Source organism: Leptonotus elevatus, chromosome 10, assembly GCF_054856555.1.
Source record: "Leptonotus elevatus isolate MCC_2025b chromosome 10, RoL_Lele_1.0, whole genome shotgun sequence".
NCBI classification, from domain to species: domain Eukaryota; kingdom Metazoa; phylum Chordata; class Actinopteri; order Syngnathiformes; family Syngnathidae; genus Leptonotus; species Leptonotus elevatus.
Window position 1 is genome coordinate 21261475 of NC_141248.1, and position 20780 is coordinate 21282254.

Consider the following 20780-nt stretch of genomic DNA (forward strand, 5'->3'; position numbering starts at 1 on the left):
TCTTAGCAGACTAGGACTATGTATACAACCTAGGATTAGGTCTAAGGCCAAGAAAATCTAAATCAAGAACTAAATCCAAGAGGATTAGGTTAACAGTCTAGGGCCAAGACTCGACAAAGTAGAAGATCTAGGACTAAGTCAATCTGTAGGACAGGGCCAGGAAAAGTCCTAGGCCTAGGGCCAAGTCTAAAGCCCAAGTTGACTAGCTCGAAGGAGAAGGGCCTGGACTAGGACTAAGTATAAAGTCTAAGACTCGGTCCTGGATAGAAGTCTTGGGCAGCACTGCATTAAATATAAAACTGCTGGCGTTGCTGCCCAATGAAACACAACGACAACTGGAGAAACACAACGGATAAAAATAAACAAAATCTCATTCCGGATAAGCTCTGACTTAATGAGAAGCGAGGCAATCATGAGATATCATTTGCCTCTGAACAATCCATGCCGTCGTTTTAATTAAATTGATGCAATGAAGTGTCATTCATTCATTCCGGCATCTGAAATCAATAGCGAGCTGGAGCCCCTCGGTTTGAGAGAGCTGTGAGCGCTGCGGCGTCCTCCAGGGGACGAGTACGCGGCACGCCATATGGAAGCTTGGTCAAGCAGTTACAAGATTGGAGCAGATATACTTTCTTTTTAAAATTTCAAAACAGCTGCCAGGTTTCTTAGGCCTTGTCCAGACCGACAGCCAAAATCGGATTTTTAGCCCATCCAGATTGAAACTGAATGACTCCGTCACAATCATAACGTCAAACACTGCACGCGTTGGATAACACCTACTTTCCGATGCAACCTGTCCAATGGGCCGATTAACGTGGCCCAGCCTGAACCGGGCCAGATCCTATTTGAACGCGCAGTCAGGCCTAAAAACTGAATCTGAGGAGGAATCTGATTGGAATCAATGTCTATACCACGCTTTTGTTCTCCCCAACAAACAGAACAAATCTTGTCTATCCGCCGACTTCCTTGGACAAATTAATGTACAGTACTACTTTTCTATTTAGACAGGGCTTTGGCACCATCTTATGGCATCTTAGAACATTACAGAAAGGTCACAAAAACATGCCAATAGGTCAATTCATAACTGCAATATTGGGAAATCAAAGGGATGAAATTGTCTTTTCCTATTCCTATTTAGAGTTTTCCAAGTCTCGGTCCAGTGGAAGTCCATTCAGCTGAGCTGAACATCAATCAATGAGACTCAATGACGCATTGCTCCCTGCGAGTGCCAGTTGCACCATTACGCGTATTAAAGCCCCTGCGGGAAGCTCGCCAAGACCCTCTCAGACATTGTCCATCGCATCATTGCTTGTGGTCACGCCCCCCCCCGAAAGCAGCCCCCGCTCCATCAGCCTGTCTTAAAAAAAAACCTTAACAGATGCGATCCATTGGCCAAAGATGTTCTGCTTTCATTATTAGCTCATGCATCCATGTTTGTAGTCAATGACAAAAAAAGACACAAGACTACAAAGAATAATGCTGGTGCCTTAGCGGGTTCCAGGCCTACTTGTGCTCGCTCCCTGGATATTCTGCAATGGGGTCAACATAGTGAGAGAATTCCGTCTAATTCAGAACAGCACGAGGGAGAACGAAACAGGAACATGTCTGAAATCAGATGAATGGGGGGAAAAGGGAGAAATAATTGTTCACGGTTTACAATGAAGGCATCAATTTGAACGGGAGACCTTTATATGTGGAAAATAAAATACTGCCCAGAAGTCATTTATTTATTCTAACATGCATTTTTTTTTTTAAAGTAAGGAGTTTATTTGAAAATGACTTTTATTTATATAAGTCTTTCCTCTGAACACTCTTAAATCCTCTTAACTAACTTGAGAGGTAGCCTTAGGCACAAGATTTCTTCTCAAGTGGTGTTTAGAGGTGATTGATTTAATCAACTACAGTGTTCCTTCGCTATAACGCGGTTCACTTTTCGCCGTTTCATGGATTTTTTTTTGGTGAGATTTTGCATTCTCTTTTTTTTTTTACAGTGATGTACCTATTTTATAAAATTTATGAAGGTTTGAATATTGAGAATGTTTAAACAAGAGAGAAATGTGAGAAAATGTAAATGCCTCGATGAGAAAATACTGTGTGGCGAGGGGTTTTAGAGCCTTAAAACATTTATAATAGCTTTTCATTTATTGCGGGTATTTCTTGGAACCTAACCCCAGCGGAAAACGAGGGAACACTGTGCATACAAATGCCAGGCCTGTATTGGAAAAAAGGCATTTATTTTAGAGGACACATTTATGAGTTAAAAAATATTGTTTTTGCTCAAATAATGTCTAGAGTGTTTATGCACTCATTTATAGGCCACGATCACGCAATTTTATTTGAAGTAAGGAATTCGTTTGAGATGAGGATTTTATTTGTGGAAATAAGACAAAAAAGCACCATACTCAAAATAGTGTGCAAAGAGTGTTTATTTATTAAACCACATATCGGAACCAGTCTTGTATTTGAAGGAAAGGCTTAGTGGTACTGAAAACCAGACAACTTCCTAATATTTAATTTGAAGTAAGGTTTTTTTTTTTTTGAGACCTTTATTACTTAAAAAAGATGCTGTATGTTTTCTCATCAAAAGGGAATTCATCTAGTGAGTTACTGATAACTAGTCTCAAATAAACTCAAATCAAATTTGGGAGCATATATTGGTCTTCATGGATCATTGCCATTTCCCATCTGTGCCACAAGAGGGCGCCACAAAACAGTCATTCCTGAATCAAATTACTCATCAAAAGTACAAATAAACACAATTTGCCTTTTTAATTTGACCACCTACTCTTTAAAGTTATTGAAATAAAAAATGTAACCACTTACCACAACTGCCAAACGGAAGAACAGGCTTGACTTGCGTGCCAGTTTGAACCGCATACCGATCCTGATCATCACTATGCCAGTAAGTCCCTGACCGCATAGCGGCACGGCCACTGCGACTCGATTTTCACGTGAAAGCCGGCTGCCGAGCTGCTCGGTGCCCCAACAGCAATTCAGTGAATTTATTGCGTCTGCATGCTCTTGAATTAGTCGACATGCGTTTTGGATTTAGGGGCGGGTGATCGTGTAACCGATAAAATATTCAAGCTAACACACATGATGACGGCTCCCTGGAATACATACTTGAATCCAAATCATATGGCATTTAATTTGAGCGTATAATGAGGATAATAGTGTCTGTTAAATTTCTTCACAGGTTGACCTTAAATGACTTCTTTTTTTTTTTTTAACTCAAAACCAGACAGCAACCAAGTACTTTTACTTGGAGGAGGCTTATAATAAGGAAAATAGTGTTTCTCTCGTTGCCATGGCGACCTCAGATCATCTCTTTTAAGCAGTGGTTGCCCCAGCATGCACATTTGTTCATAACATACTCCAACCAAAATGATGTAACTTGAGTGGACTTGGGTGTTATAATGAGGCAAATTGACCACCGTTAAGAATTGTGTGTCCTGCAATGCATTGTAGAAAACGTGTCCGCACGCTCAGAAAAAGGATCAGACAATATTTATTTGGAGACATGATGAGTTATATTAGCATATACATTGATTAGCTTTCTTAGCATATTTTAGCTTTTGACCACATCTTTAGAAAATAACAGCAGGGAGGCTAACTTAATGGCTCATTCACACAAACGTTACATGGAGAGTGCGTTGCCATTTGGGGGAGGGGGGGGGGGGGGCCTTTTGGATTTGGAGGTTGTACTGTACACGCTCTTTGACGGAATCCAGAACCTTCCTGTAGAGGGTAGAAAAGGTATTTTAATAAACCAAATGTGTTGATTATGAAAGGGGAGGTGTAATTTTAGACAAGGCTATAAGTGTCGCACACCTTATGTTGCGAATGCCTTGCTCCCCTCTGCTCCTAATTTGGGAATTGAACACACACGGACACATAACCACAAGCACAACAGGTGTTAACTTAGCTTAGCCTTGCAGCAAGTCCAAAGGCACACTTTGATTTGGTGTGTGCGTAAGACGAAACAATACAGTAAAAAAGCCTCAATCTTGAAATAAAGAAAAAAAATAAAATAAATATATATATATATATATATATATATATATATCCATGATGGATGGTGCCAATGTGTCTGCTGAGTCATGGAAATATGAGTGAGTCTCTTTCAGTGACGTGCCATTACCGATATAATTATGGATTCTTCCGTTTGCGCACCTTGTCCCAGTTTAGTGCCCGCTCCATGTTAGGAAAAGTGTGTCTCGGAGGTCACCTGGACCGCCTCACGACTCTTTTAGACAGAGCGGGAGGGTTTAGGTCAAGTTTTTAGATGGCTGAAAATGTGACGCACCGAACCATATGGGCAAATATTAACTACCAAGTGTTTATTGAAGCGGCATCGATGTGACAGGAGGCCTTTACTGTATTTGTAACAAAAAGTAAAAGTAAAAATAAAATAAAACAACATTCGTATTTCTTCAAATTGTGTCCAAAGTGTTAGTTTACTCAGCTGCAGAGTACCAGACTTTTATTTTATTTGAGAGGCCTTTATTTATTTATTAACTCATTCACTGCCATAAATTCCTTTGAACTATTTCTATTAGTTTAACCTTTTTTCGACTTTTGTTAACAAGTTTTTATTGTACATTTCAAACAGATAATTCCTCAAATTTGTTTTGATTAATCGTGAGTTAACTAGTGAAGTCATGTGATTAATTACAATTAAAAAAGTGAATCACCTGACGCCCCTAATTTTTAATAATCTTTTATTCTTTTCTTTAAAAAAAAAAAAAAAAAAAAAATTATTAAAAATTAGGGGTATCAGGTGATTAAATTTTTTAATTGTAATTAATTGCATGACTTTACTAGTTAACTCACGATTAATCACAAATTTTATATCTGTTCGAAATGTACAATAATTTTTTTTCTAGATTTTCATACTCAAAAGTAAAAAAAAAATTACGTTAAACTAATAGAAATAGTTAAAATTATTTTTTGGACGTCTATAGCCGTCAATGGCAGTGAATGAGTTAAACAAACATTTCATTACATTTCTACAACTCCAGACAATTTGAAGGACATTATGATGTGAAAGGGTGCCATTATTTGTCTCTTTTTTTTTTTTTTTAATCAAGTGTCCAAAGGGTGTTTTGCTCAGCTACAAACAGCACAAAACGATTTCTCAACTCCAGATTGCTTCCATACGTGTCTTTGAATCAAGGCCTCTATTTGAGAAAATATGTTTATTTGTTTAATAGAAGTAATTCTAAGTAGGTCTTCATAAAAAAATAATTGACAACGAGGTCCTTATTTGAAGTAAGGTGTCTATTTAACTGAAAGTATTGGTTTAAAAACAAGACCAATATACTGTACAACTACTAGTTGTTTATTTGAAGTAAGGCATCTATTTTTTGATATCCTTTTTATTAATTTTTTACATTTTTAAAAAGGGATATATTTACCCTTCCAGGTATATCTTTGAAGTAAGGTGTCGATTTGAGGTGTAAATGGCCATGCAGTTTTTCCTCAATTAGTGGCCACTGGTGTTTATTTATTCAAATTCTAAAAATACCAGGCGTTAACTTGAAGTAAAGCTTCTATTTGAGAGGAAGTCTTATTTTTGTTTGGGGAGAAAAAGACACACTTTATTTCCTCAATTAGCAGACTCGTGTTAGATTTACTTAATTTCAGACTAGGTGTTTTTTTATTTGAAGTAAGGTGTCTATTTCAGATGATACTAATGTTTTCTTTTATTGATAGGGCTGCATAAATATAGTTCTGGCATGGGTTGATGGTGTAAATTAAATTCATGGATTCATCATCTATGGGTGAATTAGTGTATTTTTGCTACAGTCTTCCCAGGTTGATTGTGACCATTTCTTACCTGCGAGAATGAAGATGACAGCCTATTTCTTTTCCGCCTCTACAACAACCGGATCTGTTGTAACAAAGGCACATTTTTAGTTTTCACAAGAAACCTAGCCTAAAGAAATGTCTTCTTATTCACGTACGTCGGACTTCCAGCTTGCAGCTGACGGTGACCTCGCCGTGGTGGTTCTTGGCTCGACAGGTGTAAACACCTCCGTCGAAGGTCACCGGCTTGCGGATCTCGAGGGAACAGATGCCCTGCACGCAGATTTGACGGAATTTGGGGTCGTCGCCGATTATCATTTGGTTCTTCAGCCACTCGATCTTGGGCTGCAGGGGAGGAAGAATGTTTTAAATGAGGTTTTGATGTGGTCCTGACAGCTGTTTATTTGAACCAAGGCATCAATTTGAGTTGAGGCCTTTATTTGTTAAAAATAAAATAAATAACATAAAATGTTTTATCTTCAAGTAAAGACCTGGGAGTTTTTTTCATTACTCAACTACACACAGTACCAGACGGTTTATATATTTATTAATTTTTTTGGGGGGCGGTCCTCAAATAGTTATCAGGGGTGTTTCTTTACTCAAATCCAGACAACCTGTCCTTTTTTAAGGTTTAGTGTGTATCTGAGAGGAGCGCTTTATTTTTATTATTATTTATTTATTTAATTGTTTATTTATTTATATTTTACAAAAAAAAGACATTGTTTTTCTTCAAGAGTTTCTAGAGAGCATTGGTTGACTGGTTTGCCGTTCATTTGAACGATTTCTCGATTTATTTGATTACGATTACATATACTATTTTTCCTGTCACAAGAGGGTGTAGATTTACTCAACTACAATTATTTGAAGAACGGTGTGAATATATTTGACAGGAGGCCTTCATCAGAAAAAATAATAATCAGAAAACTAGTTTCATTTGAGGTGAAGCACCTATTTGGGACGAGACCTTTATCTGTGTAACAATAATGGATGCCAGCTCAACATTATTTGAAGAAAGGCATCTTTTTGAGCGGATGCTGATATTTAAAAATAAGAAAATAAAAATTATTAAAACACTGGAACTTGGAATGCAGGAGTATTAAGAATGTTTGATGTGGATTTGGATTGCGGTTACTATTTCCGTTCTGAAGTTTTGACATGGCGACGGCCCCCTAGGAATTCCACACGTCCACCCTCTTGTCACCGCCACCCCAACACACGCACACACACACATCCCTGCCCCCCCCCCCACCCCACCCCACACACACACCCTCTTTCACCCCGCTTTCATCCCTAATGCAAAGTATGCCGATGCCACTCAGAGCCTAACTCACCGAGCGAAGCTAATGACAGTAGGTGAAAGGCTTTGAATGGGGGCGGAGAAGTGTACCTTGGGGTATCCCCTAACAGAGCACAGCAGCTTGGTGCTGTAGCCCACTGTGGTGGCTCGGTTGGCCAGAGAGGTGGTGAACTTGGGTGCTTCTGTGAAGTCGTGCTCCTGGAACTCGGTGGCCTTGAACTCGATTCCTGCAGGGAAAGAATAACACTCACTTGGTGGCTCAAATGCTTCAAACTGAAATGACTATGGTATTTTAGGATTGATATGTGCCTTTAAGGGGCGTGGCCTTGTTAGTGAGTCGGCTTAACGTCTTGTGAGTGATCTCATTTGGTATTTCTGTCTTTGACTACTTGCGCCGTTCAATAAATGGCTGAAAGTGCATTGATGACTGTGGCTCTCCTTGCCCACCTGTGAGGGCATTACATGACTTTAATTGCTCCTCCCCCCCACCCGATTTCACTCGAAATGAACCAAGCCACTGCTCGTAACTTTCGAAACGAGGCACATTTAAGTCGAGGCACCACTGTAGTTTGTAAAAAAAAAAAGAAAAGAAAAAAAAGACAGTTTTACCCGTTTTAAGGATCTTGGCCTCATCCTTGGTGAAGGCCGCCTCCTCGCTGATTCCACACTTGTTCTCGGAGAACACCTGGAACTTGTAGGTGTTGCCCATGATGAGGTCTGAGATGGTGGCGTTGAGTCGGTGGTAGTGCTCCATCACGGTGAACCAGTCCTGTCAATACACCCGCAACTCACGTCAGGATCCGGGCTCCGGGATCGACTCTGAAGAACCCACTGGGGATTTAGTGCGATTCTTACTCCGGTCTTTTTGTCAGCCTTCTGGACTGTGTAACCTGTGATGTCGGTGTTGCCGTTGTCTTTGGGCGGCGTCCACTCCAGAGCTGCGTTGAAGCCCCACGTGTCCACGATCTTTACGCTAGCCGGAGGCCCAGGAAGTTCTGTCACATTCCAGAATTCCGTTTATTTGAGAGGCGATCTTTATTTGTAAGAAAATGACATTTTTCGTTCTTTCCCCAGATGGTCTTTATTTACTTAATTACAGAGATTATGAGGCATTTATTTGAAGGGGGATTCTATTTATTTAAAAGAACAGAGAGAAATAATTTAAAAGGGCAAACTGTTTTTCCTCAAGTAGTGGCCAGGGAGTGTTTTTTTCTTTTTCTTTTACTCATTTACAGAGAGGATCGAACACTTATTTGAGGTTTTTATTTGAGAGAAGGCCTGTATTTCTAGTAAAAATAAAAAAAATTCCCTCTCAGATAGCGTCCAGAGCGTGTTGATTGCCTCAACTACTAAGAGTGCCAGGCATTTATTGAAGGTGGTATCAATTTAAGATGAGGTATTTACTTGTAAATAAATAAACACAAATAAACGCCGTTTCCTCAAATAATGGCTAGTAGCTTTTATTAAATACAGACAACTACTAGGTGTTTATTTGAGAGGAGGTCTTTGTTTAATAAAAACAAAACATATAGTATTCCCTCAAGGAGTGGTCATTGGGTGTTTATTCTTATTTACGCAACTACAAAGACTATCAGATGTTTATGATGAAGGCATTTATTTTCTTTTTAGCACTTTTTTTTCTAAACTATCCATGTACTTTACTTTAAGTGTTCATTTGAAGGTGGTGTCTATTTGAAAGATTGCCTTTGTTATATATATATATATATATATATATATATATATATATATATATATATATATATATATATATATATATATATAAATATAAAGACCATTTGTCATCAGGTAGTGTTTATTTATGTAACTACAAAAACAGGTGTTTATTTGAAGGAGGTGTAAAACATACATTAAGAAAAAAGATTTACCCCCCTCCCAAATTAGGTGGTTATTTGAGGGAGGTGTGCATTTGAGAAGAGGCTTTATTTTTCCATATTTGTTTTTTCCTCAAATAATGATGAGGAGCAGTTATTTACTGAAATCCAGACAACTTGTGCTACTTGAGGTAAAGCATCTATTTGAGAAGAGGCCTCCACATTTGTAACAAATATCTTATAGTGTCCAGAGCGGGTTTATTTACTCACTTACAGAAAGTATCGCGCATTTATTTTTTAAGGTGGCATCTATTATTTTGAGACGAGGCCAAATCACGTTCGCCTACCGACAATCTGCAGGGTGACCGTGGCTTTGTCCTCAAAGTCGTCCACTTTGACGCACATCTCGTAGACGCCGGAGTCGTCCCTCTCGGCTGCTCGGATGAAGAGGATGCTGTCCCTGTCGGTGCTGCGAATGTTCACCTTCCCTTTCTCCGGCGGCTGTCCGTTTTTGGTCCAGCTCACCACAGGCTTGGGTTTGCCCTAGAGGACACCGTCGCACTTTACACGTGACGCCTAAGGCTGTTTTCCTGGTCTTCAAAGGGCTTACTGAGAAGGGGATGGTCAGGTTGATCTTGTCTCCGACGTTAACCACGTATCGCTGCCTGAGGAAGCGAGGCAGGCGCACCTTTGGGCGATCTACAGAGAGAAGAAAACAAGGGCAATATGACTTGTGTTTGTTTTGAATTCGGTTGAAGACAAATGCGGGTCACATGGTAGTGCTTTGGACGTGAGCAAAAAAAAAAAGTGCTTCTTCAAACTCTTTGACATAAATATCACACACCTGTCATAATTGAGCCACTAAGAACAAGATGAGGCAAACTCATTTTTACGTTATAATTCAGATGGGTTCGATCAAGGCTTAATTCCAATTTATATATCTTGGAGTTTACCTGCACGTTCAATTTCTGTTCATGTATCGTCAAGCACTGTCCTGATTTGAATTGGAATGCGGGGGAGCCGCTTCAAATTGGCCGCATTCCGTCCAACAAGCAAAATGCCAAAAGAAAGTAAACTCCTGAAAAAAAGAGTTTATTCTTAACACTATAAAACTATAACCCTCATCTCATAATATAGCATTTTCGTAGTACAGTATTATGATCATTTCTGTCGGAATGTTAAATTTGCAACCTAGTTGGTGAATTATAGTTCACTTAATCCTTCAAGATTAAAGTCATGGATGAGTTGGCACATCAACATCGTTCACTATTAGGTGTTATTTATCGGTATTATGCCGACAGACAACATTTATGGCCTACTTTACAGTAAGAACAACATGCTAGGATTTCACGGGAGGAACCACCTGCTGTGTCGCAGCATTTGTCGGGACTGTAAATAGCGCAAGGGGGTGGGGTTGGGGGCGTCGGTCTATTGGAAGCTACAAAAAAAGTCACCAGAAAGCAAAGCGAGACGCTCACTTGCGGATTTGGATGAGCATCACAAATGCGCAAAGAAGCGGAAATGCCCGTCATGTCGAGTCGCATTATCGCGTTACTTAAAGCGGATTAGCTGTGATGCAAAAATCGCCGTGTAACGCCTTTGACACCTTCCAAAATAAAAAGCATGGTTGAGGCTGTCATGAGATTTGAGTGTCACCTGAGACCAGTCAACCCCCCCCCCCCCCCCACCCCACCGGCACAGACAGGAATTCAACCTCCACCCTACCACGGCTCACCACCTGCTGGCCCTCACAGCTCACTTGACGCCATCCATCTCCCCCGAGCCCGAAGCCGGGCCCAGCGCGCTAATAACCGCCGACATCTCGGCTATTTTTCCGCGACCCGTTTTGAAGGAAACCATTCATAAAATGTTTTCTATTGCTGGCGCTCCTGCCAAAACGGGCAGAGCAACCACAAACAATTACTTTGCTAGTCGATCAGTCAACTAATTAGCTAGTCAACCGATCGGATCACAGGTTGTGGCAAACATGCCATGTTATTATTTGAGTGCTTTTATTTTGGAGTTCTTGAACACATCACTTTGTTGGCAAGTGTGGGAATGAGAGAGAGCAAAGGGCGGGTGAGAATGAGTGACGTTGCTAATAAACGTCAATTCCCGGAATAATGTTTCCGTAATCCGCAGTAAATCGCTCTTACAACTTGACACACATTGTAACCCGTGTATGCTAAGGCTAGCTTCCAGACACGGTTGTCGCAATGCAATACTTATTGGAAGTAAGGTAACCATTTTTCTAATTGTATGTTTTCGTTACGGTATCACGCTGTTGGCCCGTCCTTGTCTTAAGACATACATTTTATATTAGTTCTTCTTTTCGCCAAACACTGCCCGTTTAATTTACTTAACTGCACAGACTTGCTGGTATTTATTTGAAGCAGAAAGTCAATTTTTCCATTTTCTTAATTGATGGTCTTTATGGTATCAGCACATCCTCCATTATAACAACTTCCATTTTCTCAAATAGTGTCTTTTTATTTACTCACTTGCTGAGAGTCACAAATGTTTATTGGAAGTAAGACGTCCCGTTTTTCTCACTTTATGGTCTTAACGATTTTGACATCACGTCTCGCTATCAACTTTATTCATCGGGACGGCCATACAGTATTTGAATGCTGAAGTGCAATTTTATTTACTGAGCAGTCGCAGCCATTTATTTGAAGTAAGGCATCATTTTTTTTTTGTAGTTCACAGTATTTATGGCATTACCAGAAACCCCCTTCACCGGGATGAACATATTTGTATTTCCTCCTACAGTGAGTAGCAGGCATTTATTTATTTATTTATTTTATTACAGTGTCCGTTATGTGTTTACTTGAAGAAGGGATTTGAATTGATTTGACTACTCCTTAAGGCATAGCGTTTGTCACGTGGGCACGTCCCGTCTTACCGGCAACCTCCTTCACCACAACAGCCTCGGGGAGGGCGACCGGTGGACTTCGTCCTCCAGCGTTCACGGCCACCACGCGGATCTTCAGACGGTCTCCGGTCGTCTGGTTTTTGATGACGCAGCGGCAGGACTTCTGCAGGTCCTCGCTTAGCGCCTTCCAGTCCTCAGCTGAAAGGACAAGGTTTTGAGGTTCGGGATTATGTTGAGTTTCAGAGGAGAATTAAGAATGGCATTGGAGTCTTTAGGCTCTATTTTCATGCCCAGTGCAAGTCAGCGCAGGGGCGGGCTAGATCAGGTTTTGGTATTTGGCATTTTTTTCTCTTAAGCTTGACAAATACTCCAAATGTTAAAAAACAATTAAATCAAAGCTTTAAAAAAAAAAAAGGATACAACAAAAAACAACTAACAAACCTGCAGAAAAAAATGATTGAAATTAACAGTTTGGTGGAACTTGAAGACAAAGGGTGAGAAAAAAACTGTCTTGTTGTGATTTAAAACAGCCACAAACCACCGCTACTTTAATGCTGACATAATGTACAATGGTAAACTCCATAGGCACACGGGCTAATTATTAGCATCTATGTAGCGGTGTTTTTGTCATGACATGTTTATGACATTTACATTACATTATGAGATGTGGTATTTTGAAAAATCTTTCTTTTTTACAACCTCCCCAAGTACTTTACAACTTTGTCTCGTTCCACTTCAGCAATGTTCTTACAACATTACCCCTTCTTTTCTTGTGATTATTTCAAGTGGATCCTAAATTGATTCTGTGATTTTCTGTGCATTTCAGTTGTCCTCAAACTTGCGAGCCGAGCAATAATACAACAACAACAACAAAAAAAGGGTCCGCTGAGCATATAGCGGGCGATGTATATATATCACTGTCTGACCTCCGGCATGCCAATTTAGCGACGGCCGCACCTGGTGCAGCCCTGGGACTCACTTCCGTCCTTGCACACCTCGATGGCGTACCCGTCCAGGCCAGACGGTCCGACAACCTCCGGCTGGCTCCAGATGATGGTCACCGAAGTGTCGTTCTTGTCCTCCACGAACAGATCCACAGGGGCGCTGGTGGGCTCTGCGGACGACGGTTCGAAAAAATCCGATTTCGGGGCATGTTGGGAGCAGGATATGTGACGGGAGGCTTACCTTTGGGCGGAGGTGGCGGCGGAGTGGGTGCTTTAGGCTCTTCGGGCTCGGGTGCCTCGCCAGCTTCAGTTGAACATACGGGCCGGAGCAAAAACATTTAAAAAAATTTAATAAAATTCTCGTCTCACAATGAGTGTTTTTTTTTAACCCAAAGAAAGGCGGACATGTATGCTGCAAATACTGGGCTTAAGCATAATTATCTGCTAATAGAAAATTTGCGTTGGCAACCCCAACATTTTCTTTACAATAATATGTTCTAAGCAGCACACAATATTCTGACTAATATTGCATTTGGGGAATTGGAATAAAGCAAGCAAAATGCACCAGTTTTTATCCGATCTCAGGAGGCGGCCATTTTGCCACTTGATGTCAACTGAACATGACATCACAGGTGCTCAGGGCTCGGGTAATGACCAATCTTGGGGTCAGCTTGCAAAAATGTCACATGACCAACGTCACAAAACAGATTGAGCCGTGATTGGTGGACACCGTAGCCCTGAACACCTGTGATGTCATTTTCAGGCGACAGCAAGTGACAAAATGGCTGCCCACTGAGATGGATAAAAGCAGGTGGATTTTGCTGCTTAATTAATTTTCTACCACCGCAATATTAATCAGGATACAGTGTGTCGACTAATTGTTGGGCTGACTTCCACTTTTAAGCAAAGTAGCTCATGTACAGCTCATTTAGGTACTTCCGAATTACATATATTGCGAAACTCTCAATAAGTTAGGATGTCATTTAGGAGGGAAAAAAAACAAAAACTGCCTGTTAAGTAATATCTTGAAAAAGATTCAGCCAATTTTTTTATATTGATTTGAAATATCTCATTTCAGTGAGTGTTTCGCGTTTGCAGCGTTATAGCTATTAATAACCGCGAGTATGTGAAAGAATGAGAGGCGGGCAGGTGTGTGTAACAGAAGCTGTTTGCTTTTCATAATGTTCAAATGACAAGTCTTTGGAGTATGACGAGTAATTTGTATGGAGAGGAAGAGCAACATAATTTTTTATTTATTTATTTATTTATTTATTTTGAACAAGGGCGTTATAGGCAGGCAGGTGTTTGTAACAGAAGACGCAGCATCTGGCGAGGCGGTGACAGCGGGGGGGGGGGGGGGGGTGGTTGGGGGAGTTTCCTTTTAATAATGTTCAAATGGCATGGTTGTCATTCTAGAATAAAAATAAATAAAAGTGAGGATCAGTGACGGGATAATGAAGATGTAATATCAACGGAGGATTTTGTTCATGAACAGATCACTTGAATGGAGAATGTAGTCTTGAAAGCCTTTATTTACACTATTTTATTTGAAGTAAAAGTGCAACCACAGATTTGTGACTTCCATGTTACAATGTAGCCATCTCACGATTCAAAATTTCCCTTTGTTACATTTTGGCATTTTGGCCTTCCTTAAGTGTTTCCAGTTGGTCCGAAATGCTGCTGCTCGCCTACTAACTGGAGCTCGTAGGAGGGAGCACATAACTCCAATTCTGGCCTCCATGTAGGCTAAAGATTATTTTAAGATTTCTTAAAACCTCACTTATGTTCTCCAGAGCAGTTTCCGCCAACAAAGCGTAAACATTTTTTTTTTTAATTATGCCCTCTTTTTTTTTCACACGCTCAATAAGTTCGTTAACGTTAAATATGAATAGTGAGTTGTAATAAGTCTCCAAAAATGCAAGAACAATCAGCATCTTCACACGTAAATGCCGTAAAATAATTTGAATACATTTATATCAGTGGGAGACAAACTTTTACCGTCTGCTGGTGCGACTTCGCCCCCTTCAGCGGGAGGGGCAGCGGGGGCCTCGCCCTCCACGGCAGGCGCAGCAGCCTCGGCAGGTGCACCCGCCTCAGCGGGCAGCGCCTCCGCTGGTGGGGCAGACTCAGCTGGGGGGGCTTCCGCCACCGGGGGGACTTCCACGACCGGGGAGGGTTCCGGGGCCGGCTCCGGCGCCTTCTCCACCTTTTTGCCGGGTTTCTTCTTGATGGGGGCAGGCTTGGACGGCATGTTGGCAGCTAATTCCCAAGTGGCGCACACCCACACCGACACACACACACAAAAGTCCTTTGCCTGTATCCAATGCCGACGTTTGCACAGGAGATGAGCATTATAAGGGCCCCGCCGAAAGACAGGCCCCGCCCCCTTTGGAAGGGGCGGAATTGATAACTCAGCACAATTTGGAGTCACAAAGGAAGAAAGTTTAAAGATACAAATGTAGGCAATTTCAAGTCAAGTCAGTTCAATTATATATTCAATTATGTACTATAATACTATTATCAATATTTTTCATGTTTTTTGGTTAATTAACCATTTGTTTTTGTTTGTAAAGTACATTACAAAAAATCGTTTGTTACTAATTAGAAAGAGTTGACTATTTTTAATATTTTATATTCACATTACAATTATTTAGCAAAACAAAATTTAAGCAGGTAAAATTCAGAGCAAAAGTTTATTTAACTCGTAGTGTTGTTTAATTTACAAAAAGTATATAATATACAGTTAATAATAATATACATATTTATATGTACATGTAAAATTGTATTACAATAGTTTTTTTTATTATTGCAGTCACAATAAATCAACAATTTTCCGCAAAATGAATTTGATTTATTCTTAGAAGTTAACTCGTTTTTAATTTGATGAATTACAATAAACTAAAATTTATTACAATTATTGAAAAATGAAAATGTACTGTACATGTAAATTTGTTGACTAATGTATTGTATTCTTCACAATATATTTATTAACCAATGATTTAATACAAATAAAACATGTTAATAATCTTAAATGTTGCTATAAAATGGCTACTATTTTTTGTGAATTACAACAAATAGATTTTTTTAATAAAAATATGTTGTTTTTTTACAAATACATTTTAAAATGTCATTTATGATAAAATAACCAATTATTTAATTAATAATAAAAACAATTAAATTAATGAATGAATCTATCATTTACAATAGAGTAACCAGTTTTTGCATAATTTTTTTTAAAGTACTCTTTTTGGGAGAAAAAAATTCAATAATATTTTAAATGTTATTAGTTACAAAATGTTAGGCGTTAGCTTGATTCACTAGGTAAGATTAATAGCTAGCATTACGCGCCATTTTCTTTGTTCTGTTTTTTTGGTCCAATGAATTGACAAGAAGTCAAGGTGATGAAATATAACATGTACTTTATTGATTTGAACAAACAGTGGTTGGATGTACGTGTGGTGGATGTACGGTATGGAGCCCGCCTAGCGCTTTTTGTTAAACCTATCCGCCATTTTCATCGGAACCCGATTCGGAAGTTTTTCTTTGCCGTGCATCCAGAACGCTGCCGTATTTACAATCTTTACAACGACATTTCGTACAAAATAGAGAACTTAACCTTTAGAAAGGATTCTTAGAAAAGAAGAGGAAATATCAAATATCGGAGTAGTAAAAAGAAAACAAAATGATATTCCTATTTGTTCACACAGCGAGTTTACAACACAGAAAAACATTTTCAAGAACTCTCATAACATCTTTTTCCCCCCTCCGATATTTACTGTTCAATCCATGACGACTTTCTGAAAAAATATGACTATCCAGCAACCTGTAATGGCCTCCATTGAAGTTGTTTGGGCTCCACCCGCCCCATTGGAAGCGCTTTTTCCCAAATGTTTTGGAATTAAAGGTTCAATTTGAAATGGCGATCTTGCCTATTATTTCCGACTCGGTCGATTTACCCTGTTTCCAACTCAACACCCTCTGCCGAAACCACCGTTTTAAGGCTCACCGGGTTTTATCCCTTCACTCCCGAATTTGGCAAAAAAAAAACAAAGCAGAAGTTGCTGTATAGTCCCCATACAAAACCAGTCACGGCTACGACACATACGTAAGCACAACAACCAGTCCATGAGATGAAATGGATTTGATTGCAGTTTTGCAATTTTTTTATGTTGTTGTTTTTTTGGGCACCAAGGCCAACATATTTACAAAGAATTAGTCGGCGATTCACAACCAAGCGACCATTTTTAACTTGACATATCGCATTAGTGGGCGGGACATTCATTGACGGGATTTAAGTACATTGGAATGCCATTCAAAATGGCGTACTCAAAGCGAGTTACACACACCGAAAATCAGGCCAAATTTCAGCAATTTCTGAACAGCGTCAGCAAACGTGCGCGTACAACGCTTCAGGTAGGGACAATCTATATTTTACGCACACGAAAAATGTAATACATGAAGCACCTCAAAGAGTGTTGAATCATTCTGACGCGACCCTAAGGCCAATACTGTAACAAGCACGTTCTTACAAATGGTCTCACGTGACGCCACTCGTCTCTAAAAAGGTTACGCTAAGAATCTATTTAACAATCTGGCCAACCTAACCTGAATCGTTTTTGTGTGTTTTTTTTCACAGCGTACAACGTTAAAAGCACCGAACGTACCTAAATGTCACTATGTATTATTATTATTTTTTTTAATGATGCTCCTGGTGAAGCGTGTGACGTGATTGGACGATGAAGCCCGTGAAGTGAGCTTTCAAGTCATTCTCCTCGGCCGTTTATCGTATTCTTAGCTAATTAACATTGCTACATGTTTAATACTTTTTGACTTTTGTCTCTACAATCATACGTACCGACAGACATGATATGGAACAATGTTTTTGGGTTTCACATACGCAAGTGATCAACACTTATCAAGGAGTATTAGGGTCACACAGAAACATGAAAAATAATAATCATACACCTACATCGAGTCTCTTTTCTAAACAGTAAATTTAAGTTTATAAATTTACAAATGAATGTAACCCGTGGGTGTCAAACTTAAGGCCCGCGGGCCATGACTGGCCCGCCAGGGGGTCCAATTTGGCCCGTGATGACGGAATGCAAACTGCAGTTTTTCACTACAATAGTTATTGTTAATTTTGTCCACTGGAGGGTGCACCGACAAGCACTTATGATATTCTGAAATTTGGCTGTTAGTCAGGATTTGATACAAAGATATATTTTTTTAAATAAGAAAATAAATTTCATAGTACTCCACAATAATAAATTGAATTTTTTTCAGAATGTACTTGGAATTCTTCAATTTCAAAATATTAAAAACAAAATAATAATAATATTTTTTTTTAAACGGGAATATTTTTGACCTGTCCAGCCCACTTTTGGGTGAAAGTGGCCCCTTAATTTAAATGAGTTTGACAACACTGATGTAACATTTTAAAACTGTTTGATTTAACAATTTAACTTATGTGCAATATATTTTAAGTGAATCACTATTCAATAACTTTTTTTTTTTTTTTTCTCAATATTTAAGTGCAGTGTCAATGTTCAACCTAAATACACTTTTTAGACTAGGCTTAAGTCACTATAGTGTATTTTAATGTCATTTAAATTTATGTTGGTGCTAATTAGAGACCAGTGCTAATTTGATGTGGTACTTGATCCGAATGTGTTTTCATTAACTCACGGTAAGCTAATTATCAAAATGCCGCAGTACAGCGGCAACGACTGCTGATGAGGATTTACTTAATGTTGAAACATTTCACACTTTGCTCACTGAAACTTAAAGTTGTACTTTTTGAACGGAACTACTTAAATAAGTGACGATTTTCCACGATAATTTAAGATGCACATGTATTCTGTGTGGCGCGAATATTCCTTGTGTTGGGTTTTAAAGGAAGTGGAGTCAACCTGTATCTTCATTCTCCTCCTGCTGGTGGAGTAACTGTGAACGTAATACCTGGTTTATTGCACATGGCAGCAGTGGCGATACTGTGTGTTTCAAGGTTAAGCAGCGAAAAGAAGTGCCAGAAGAGTTGCGGAGAGAGAGAGAGAGAGGAAAAAAAATAAAAATAAAAAAAAAGAGTATGACAGCAACATTTTCCAGCTTGTGAATATGGATGCACAAGTTCAAACTGAGGACCAGCGGCAGAAAATGAAAGGCGTTGAAAACCTGCTAATGGAAGGAGCTAAACTGACGTAAGCACCAGTGAAGTTTTTTCTTCTTTAAGGCATCTGTTTTGTTTTGTTTAGTTTTTCACCTGCTCAGGTTGGAAAGTCAGGGGATTGCATAATGCACAACATTTGGCTTAACGAGACGTACGCAGCAGATATGAACTTCAGCAACGTCCATTGTGCTGTCATACTCTTTTTTTTTTTTTTTTTTTTACCTCTGCATCGCATTTCAAAACAGCTTCAGTGGATAAGCACGACATGTCCCCGCGCTGCGCTGCGGAGGCGGTGCTGGTTTGGACATCACCTGAAGTGTTTTTCAACTATTAGCACCGATCTAAGAAGAGGACTGAGGGCAAAGAGGTGGGTCAAGGGAATCACGTAAATATATACAGGTGGTCCTTACTTTACGACGGTCCCAACTCCCAACATCTCCAGGCTGCAAACGGCGCTGTGACATAAGAATATGCTCACTTACAGCATATTTAGGGAAATTGGACTATCAGGAAGCATTTATATATAAATTTTAATCGTCCGTCAGATAAAAAAAAAAAAAAATCCGATACCGATATTTGTCTGCATGATATCGGCACCGGCCGATGATCGGTCTATCCCTAGCCTACACATCTCAACATGTCACGAAAAAATAGATCTGCTTAATTATGACTGAATTATATCCCACCGCGATGTCGTGTGGCTTTCCCCCGCCGCGATGGGAGGCAGCTAGCTATCAGCTAGCGTAGTCACAAAAATTAGCTAACTTTTAATTGCGCTGGATAACCATTGATACAAACGAAGGCGCTCAAATTCTTAAATGTCTAACAAATTTGGGTGATGTCAACATCGTAGGAATGGAATTCCATCATAAACCGAGGACCTCCTGTATATATATATATATTTAATATCCATCTATATTTTTCTTAAAAATACTTTGACTCAGATTTTCGCTTTTAGCTTTCCATTGTAGGAATGACGCTTCAAAATCATCCTACAACCATTTTTTTTCCTCTGAGGGTTCCCGAATGCACAGTACACTGTCAGTACAGCAGACGAGTAACAATGACTTTTTGGGGGGGGGGGGGGGGGTGAGCTTGTTCACAGTCTTGGCAGGCTGGGGTCGTCTTTGTCCGGGGATTCGATGTAATTGGCAGCCTCTTGAAGTTTCAAAAGCATCGCCATCTAAAAGCAGAGACGACGACACAGTGGCATCCATTTCAAATGAAACTCATTTTTCGCCGGATGTCAGGAGGTGATCTGGCTTACCAGCGGATCGGATTCCGCTGAGCTGGGCGTGGTCTCCTTGCGAGACTTCCCCTCGCCGGCCTGCCCGGGGCTACTGCTGGGGGGAGGAAGGTGGAACAGCTTGGCCTGGTCCTGCTGGGCAGAGGGCCAAGGCAGCGTGCCCCTCACCCACTCCACGGGGTCCTCCCAGACCGCTTTCTGGCCGTGCAACTGGAAAGCGGCAGCATATCAGGAGGGGAAATTAGAACATCGTGAAAAAGGAAGCCGCCGCCACCTTATGGGTTAGTTCAACTTTTGAGATTTGAGTTTGGACCACATGAACTACGGACTGAAATAAGACCCGGGTTAAAGGATCTGGCCCAAGCCCTATCCCAGCTAACTTTGGGCAAAAGGTGGGGGAGGACAAACTCAACACAGGAATGCCAGAGCCGAGATTCGAACCAGCCCTCAGAACTGCAAAGCAGATGTGCTAACCAGATGTCCACGCAGTACTTTCGTAATGCAACATAATGTGCTATGTTGCCTTAACGGTGAAGTCAGCCCTTTTTTTTTTACGACAATATTATGTTCTATGCAGCCCCACAGGTCTAAATATAGTTATTCTGGTTA

General features: G+C 40.0%; 2 protein-coding genes across 7 annotated transcripts in view; both read right to left on the minus strand.

Moving 5' to 3' along the window:
• Positions 1-3485: 3485 nt before the first annotated feature.
• Positions 3486-15105, minus strand: mybphb (myosin binding protein Hb). Of its 2 annotated transcripts, none has more exons than XM_086086669.1 (13): positions 14755-15105; positions 12998-13066; positions 12792-12926; positions 11843-12010; positions 9548-9636; positions 9285-9480; positions 7961-8100; positions 7715-7874; positions 7196-7332; positions 5967-6153; positions 5840-5893; positions 3832-3864; positions 3486-3738 (listed from the first exon to the last, which is right to left on the minus strand). In XM_086086669.1, exons 1-11 carry the CDS (start codon positions 15005-15007, stop codon positions 5862-5864), a joined length of 1566 nt encoding a protein of 521 aa, XP_085942795.1. In that variant the 5' UTR covers positions 15008-15105; the 3' UTR covers positions 3486-3738; positions 3832-3864; positions 5840-5861. The 2 variants fall into 2 exon arrangements, with proteins under 2 accessions (XP_085942795.1, XP_085942796.1); XM_086086670.1 differs by having other exon boundaries at positions 12998-13060; positions 14755-15104.
• Positions 15106-16155: 1050 nt separating this feature from the next.
• nav1b (neuron navigator 1b) overlaps positions 16156-20780 on the minus strand; it is a 66911-nt gene continuing 62286 nt past the window's right edge. For all 5 annotated transcript variants that reach the window (XM_086086658.1, XM_086086657.1, XM_086086656.1 and 2 more), the window contains 2 exons: positions 20193-20381; positions 16156-20108 (listed from right to left, as the gene is read on the minus strand). In XM_086086658.1, the coding sequence (XP_085942784.1) occupies positions 20025-20108; positions 20193-20381 (273 nt within the window). In that variant the 3' untranslated portion in view covers positions 16156-20024. The remainder of the gene's footprint in view (positions 20109-20192; positions 20382-20780) is intronic.

Coding starts and splice junctions, on each gene's coding strand:
- mybphb (XM_086086669.1), bottom strand. CDS start 15,007: ATGCCGTCCAAGCCTGCCCCCATCAAGAAGAAACCCGGCAAAAAGGTG. Junction 9,637..11,842: donor TGTGGTGAAGGAGGTTGCCG/GTAAGACGGGAC, acceptor TTCTCTCTGTAG/ATCGCCCAAAGGTGCGCCTG. Junction 7,875..7,960: donor AGGCTGACAAAAAGACCGGA/GTAAGAATCGCA, acceptor GTGTATTGACAG/GACTGGTTCACCGTGATGGA.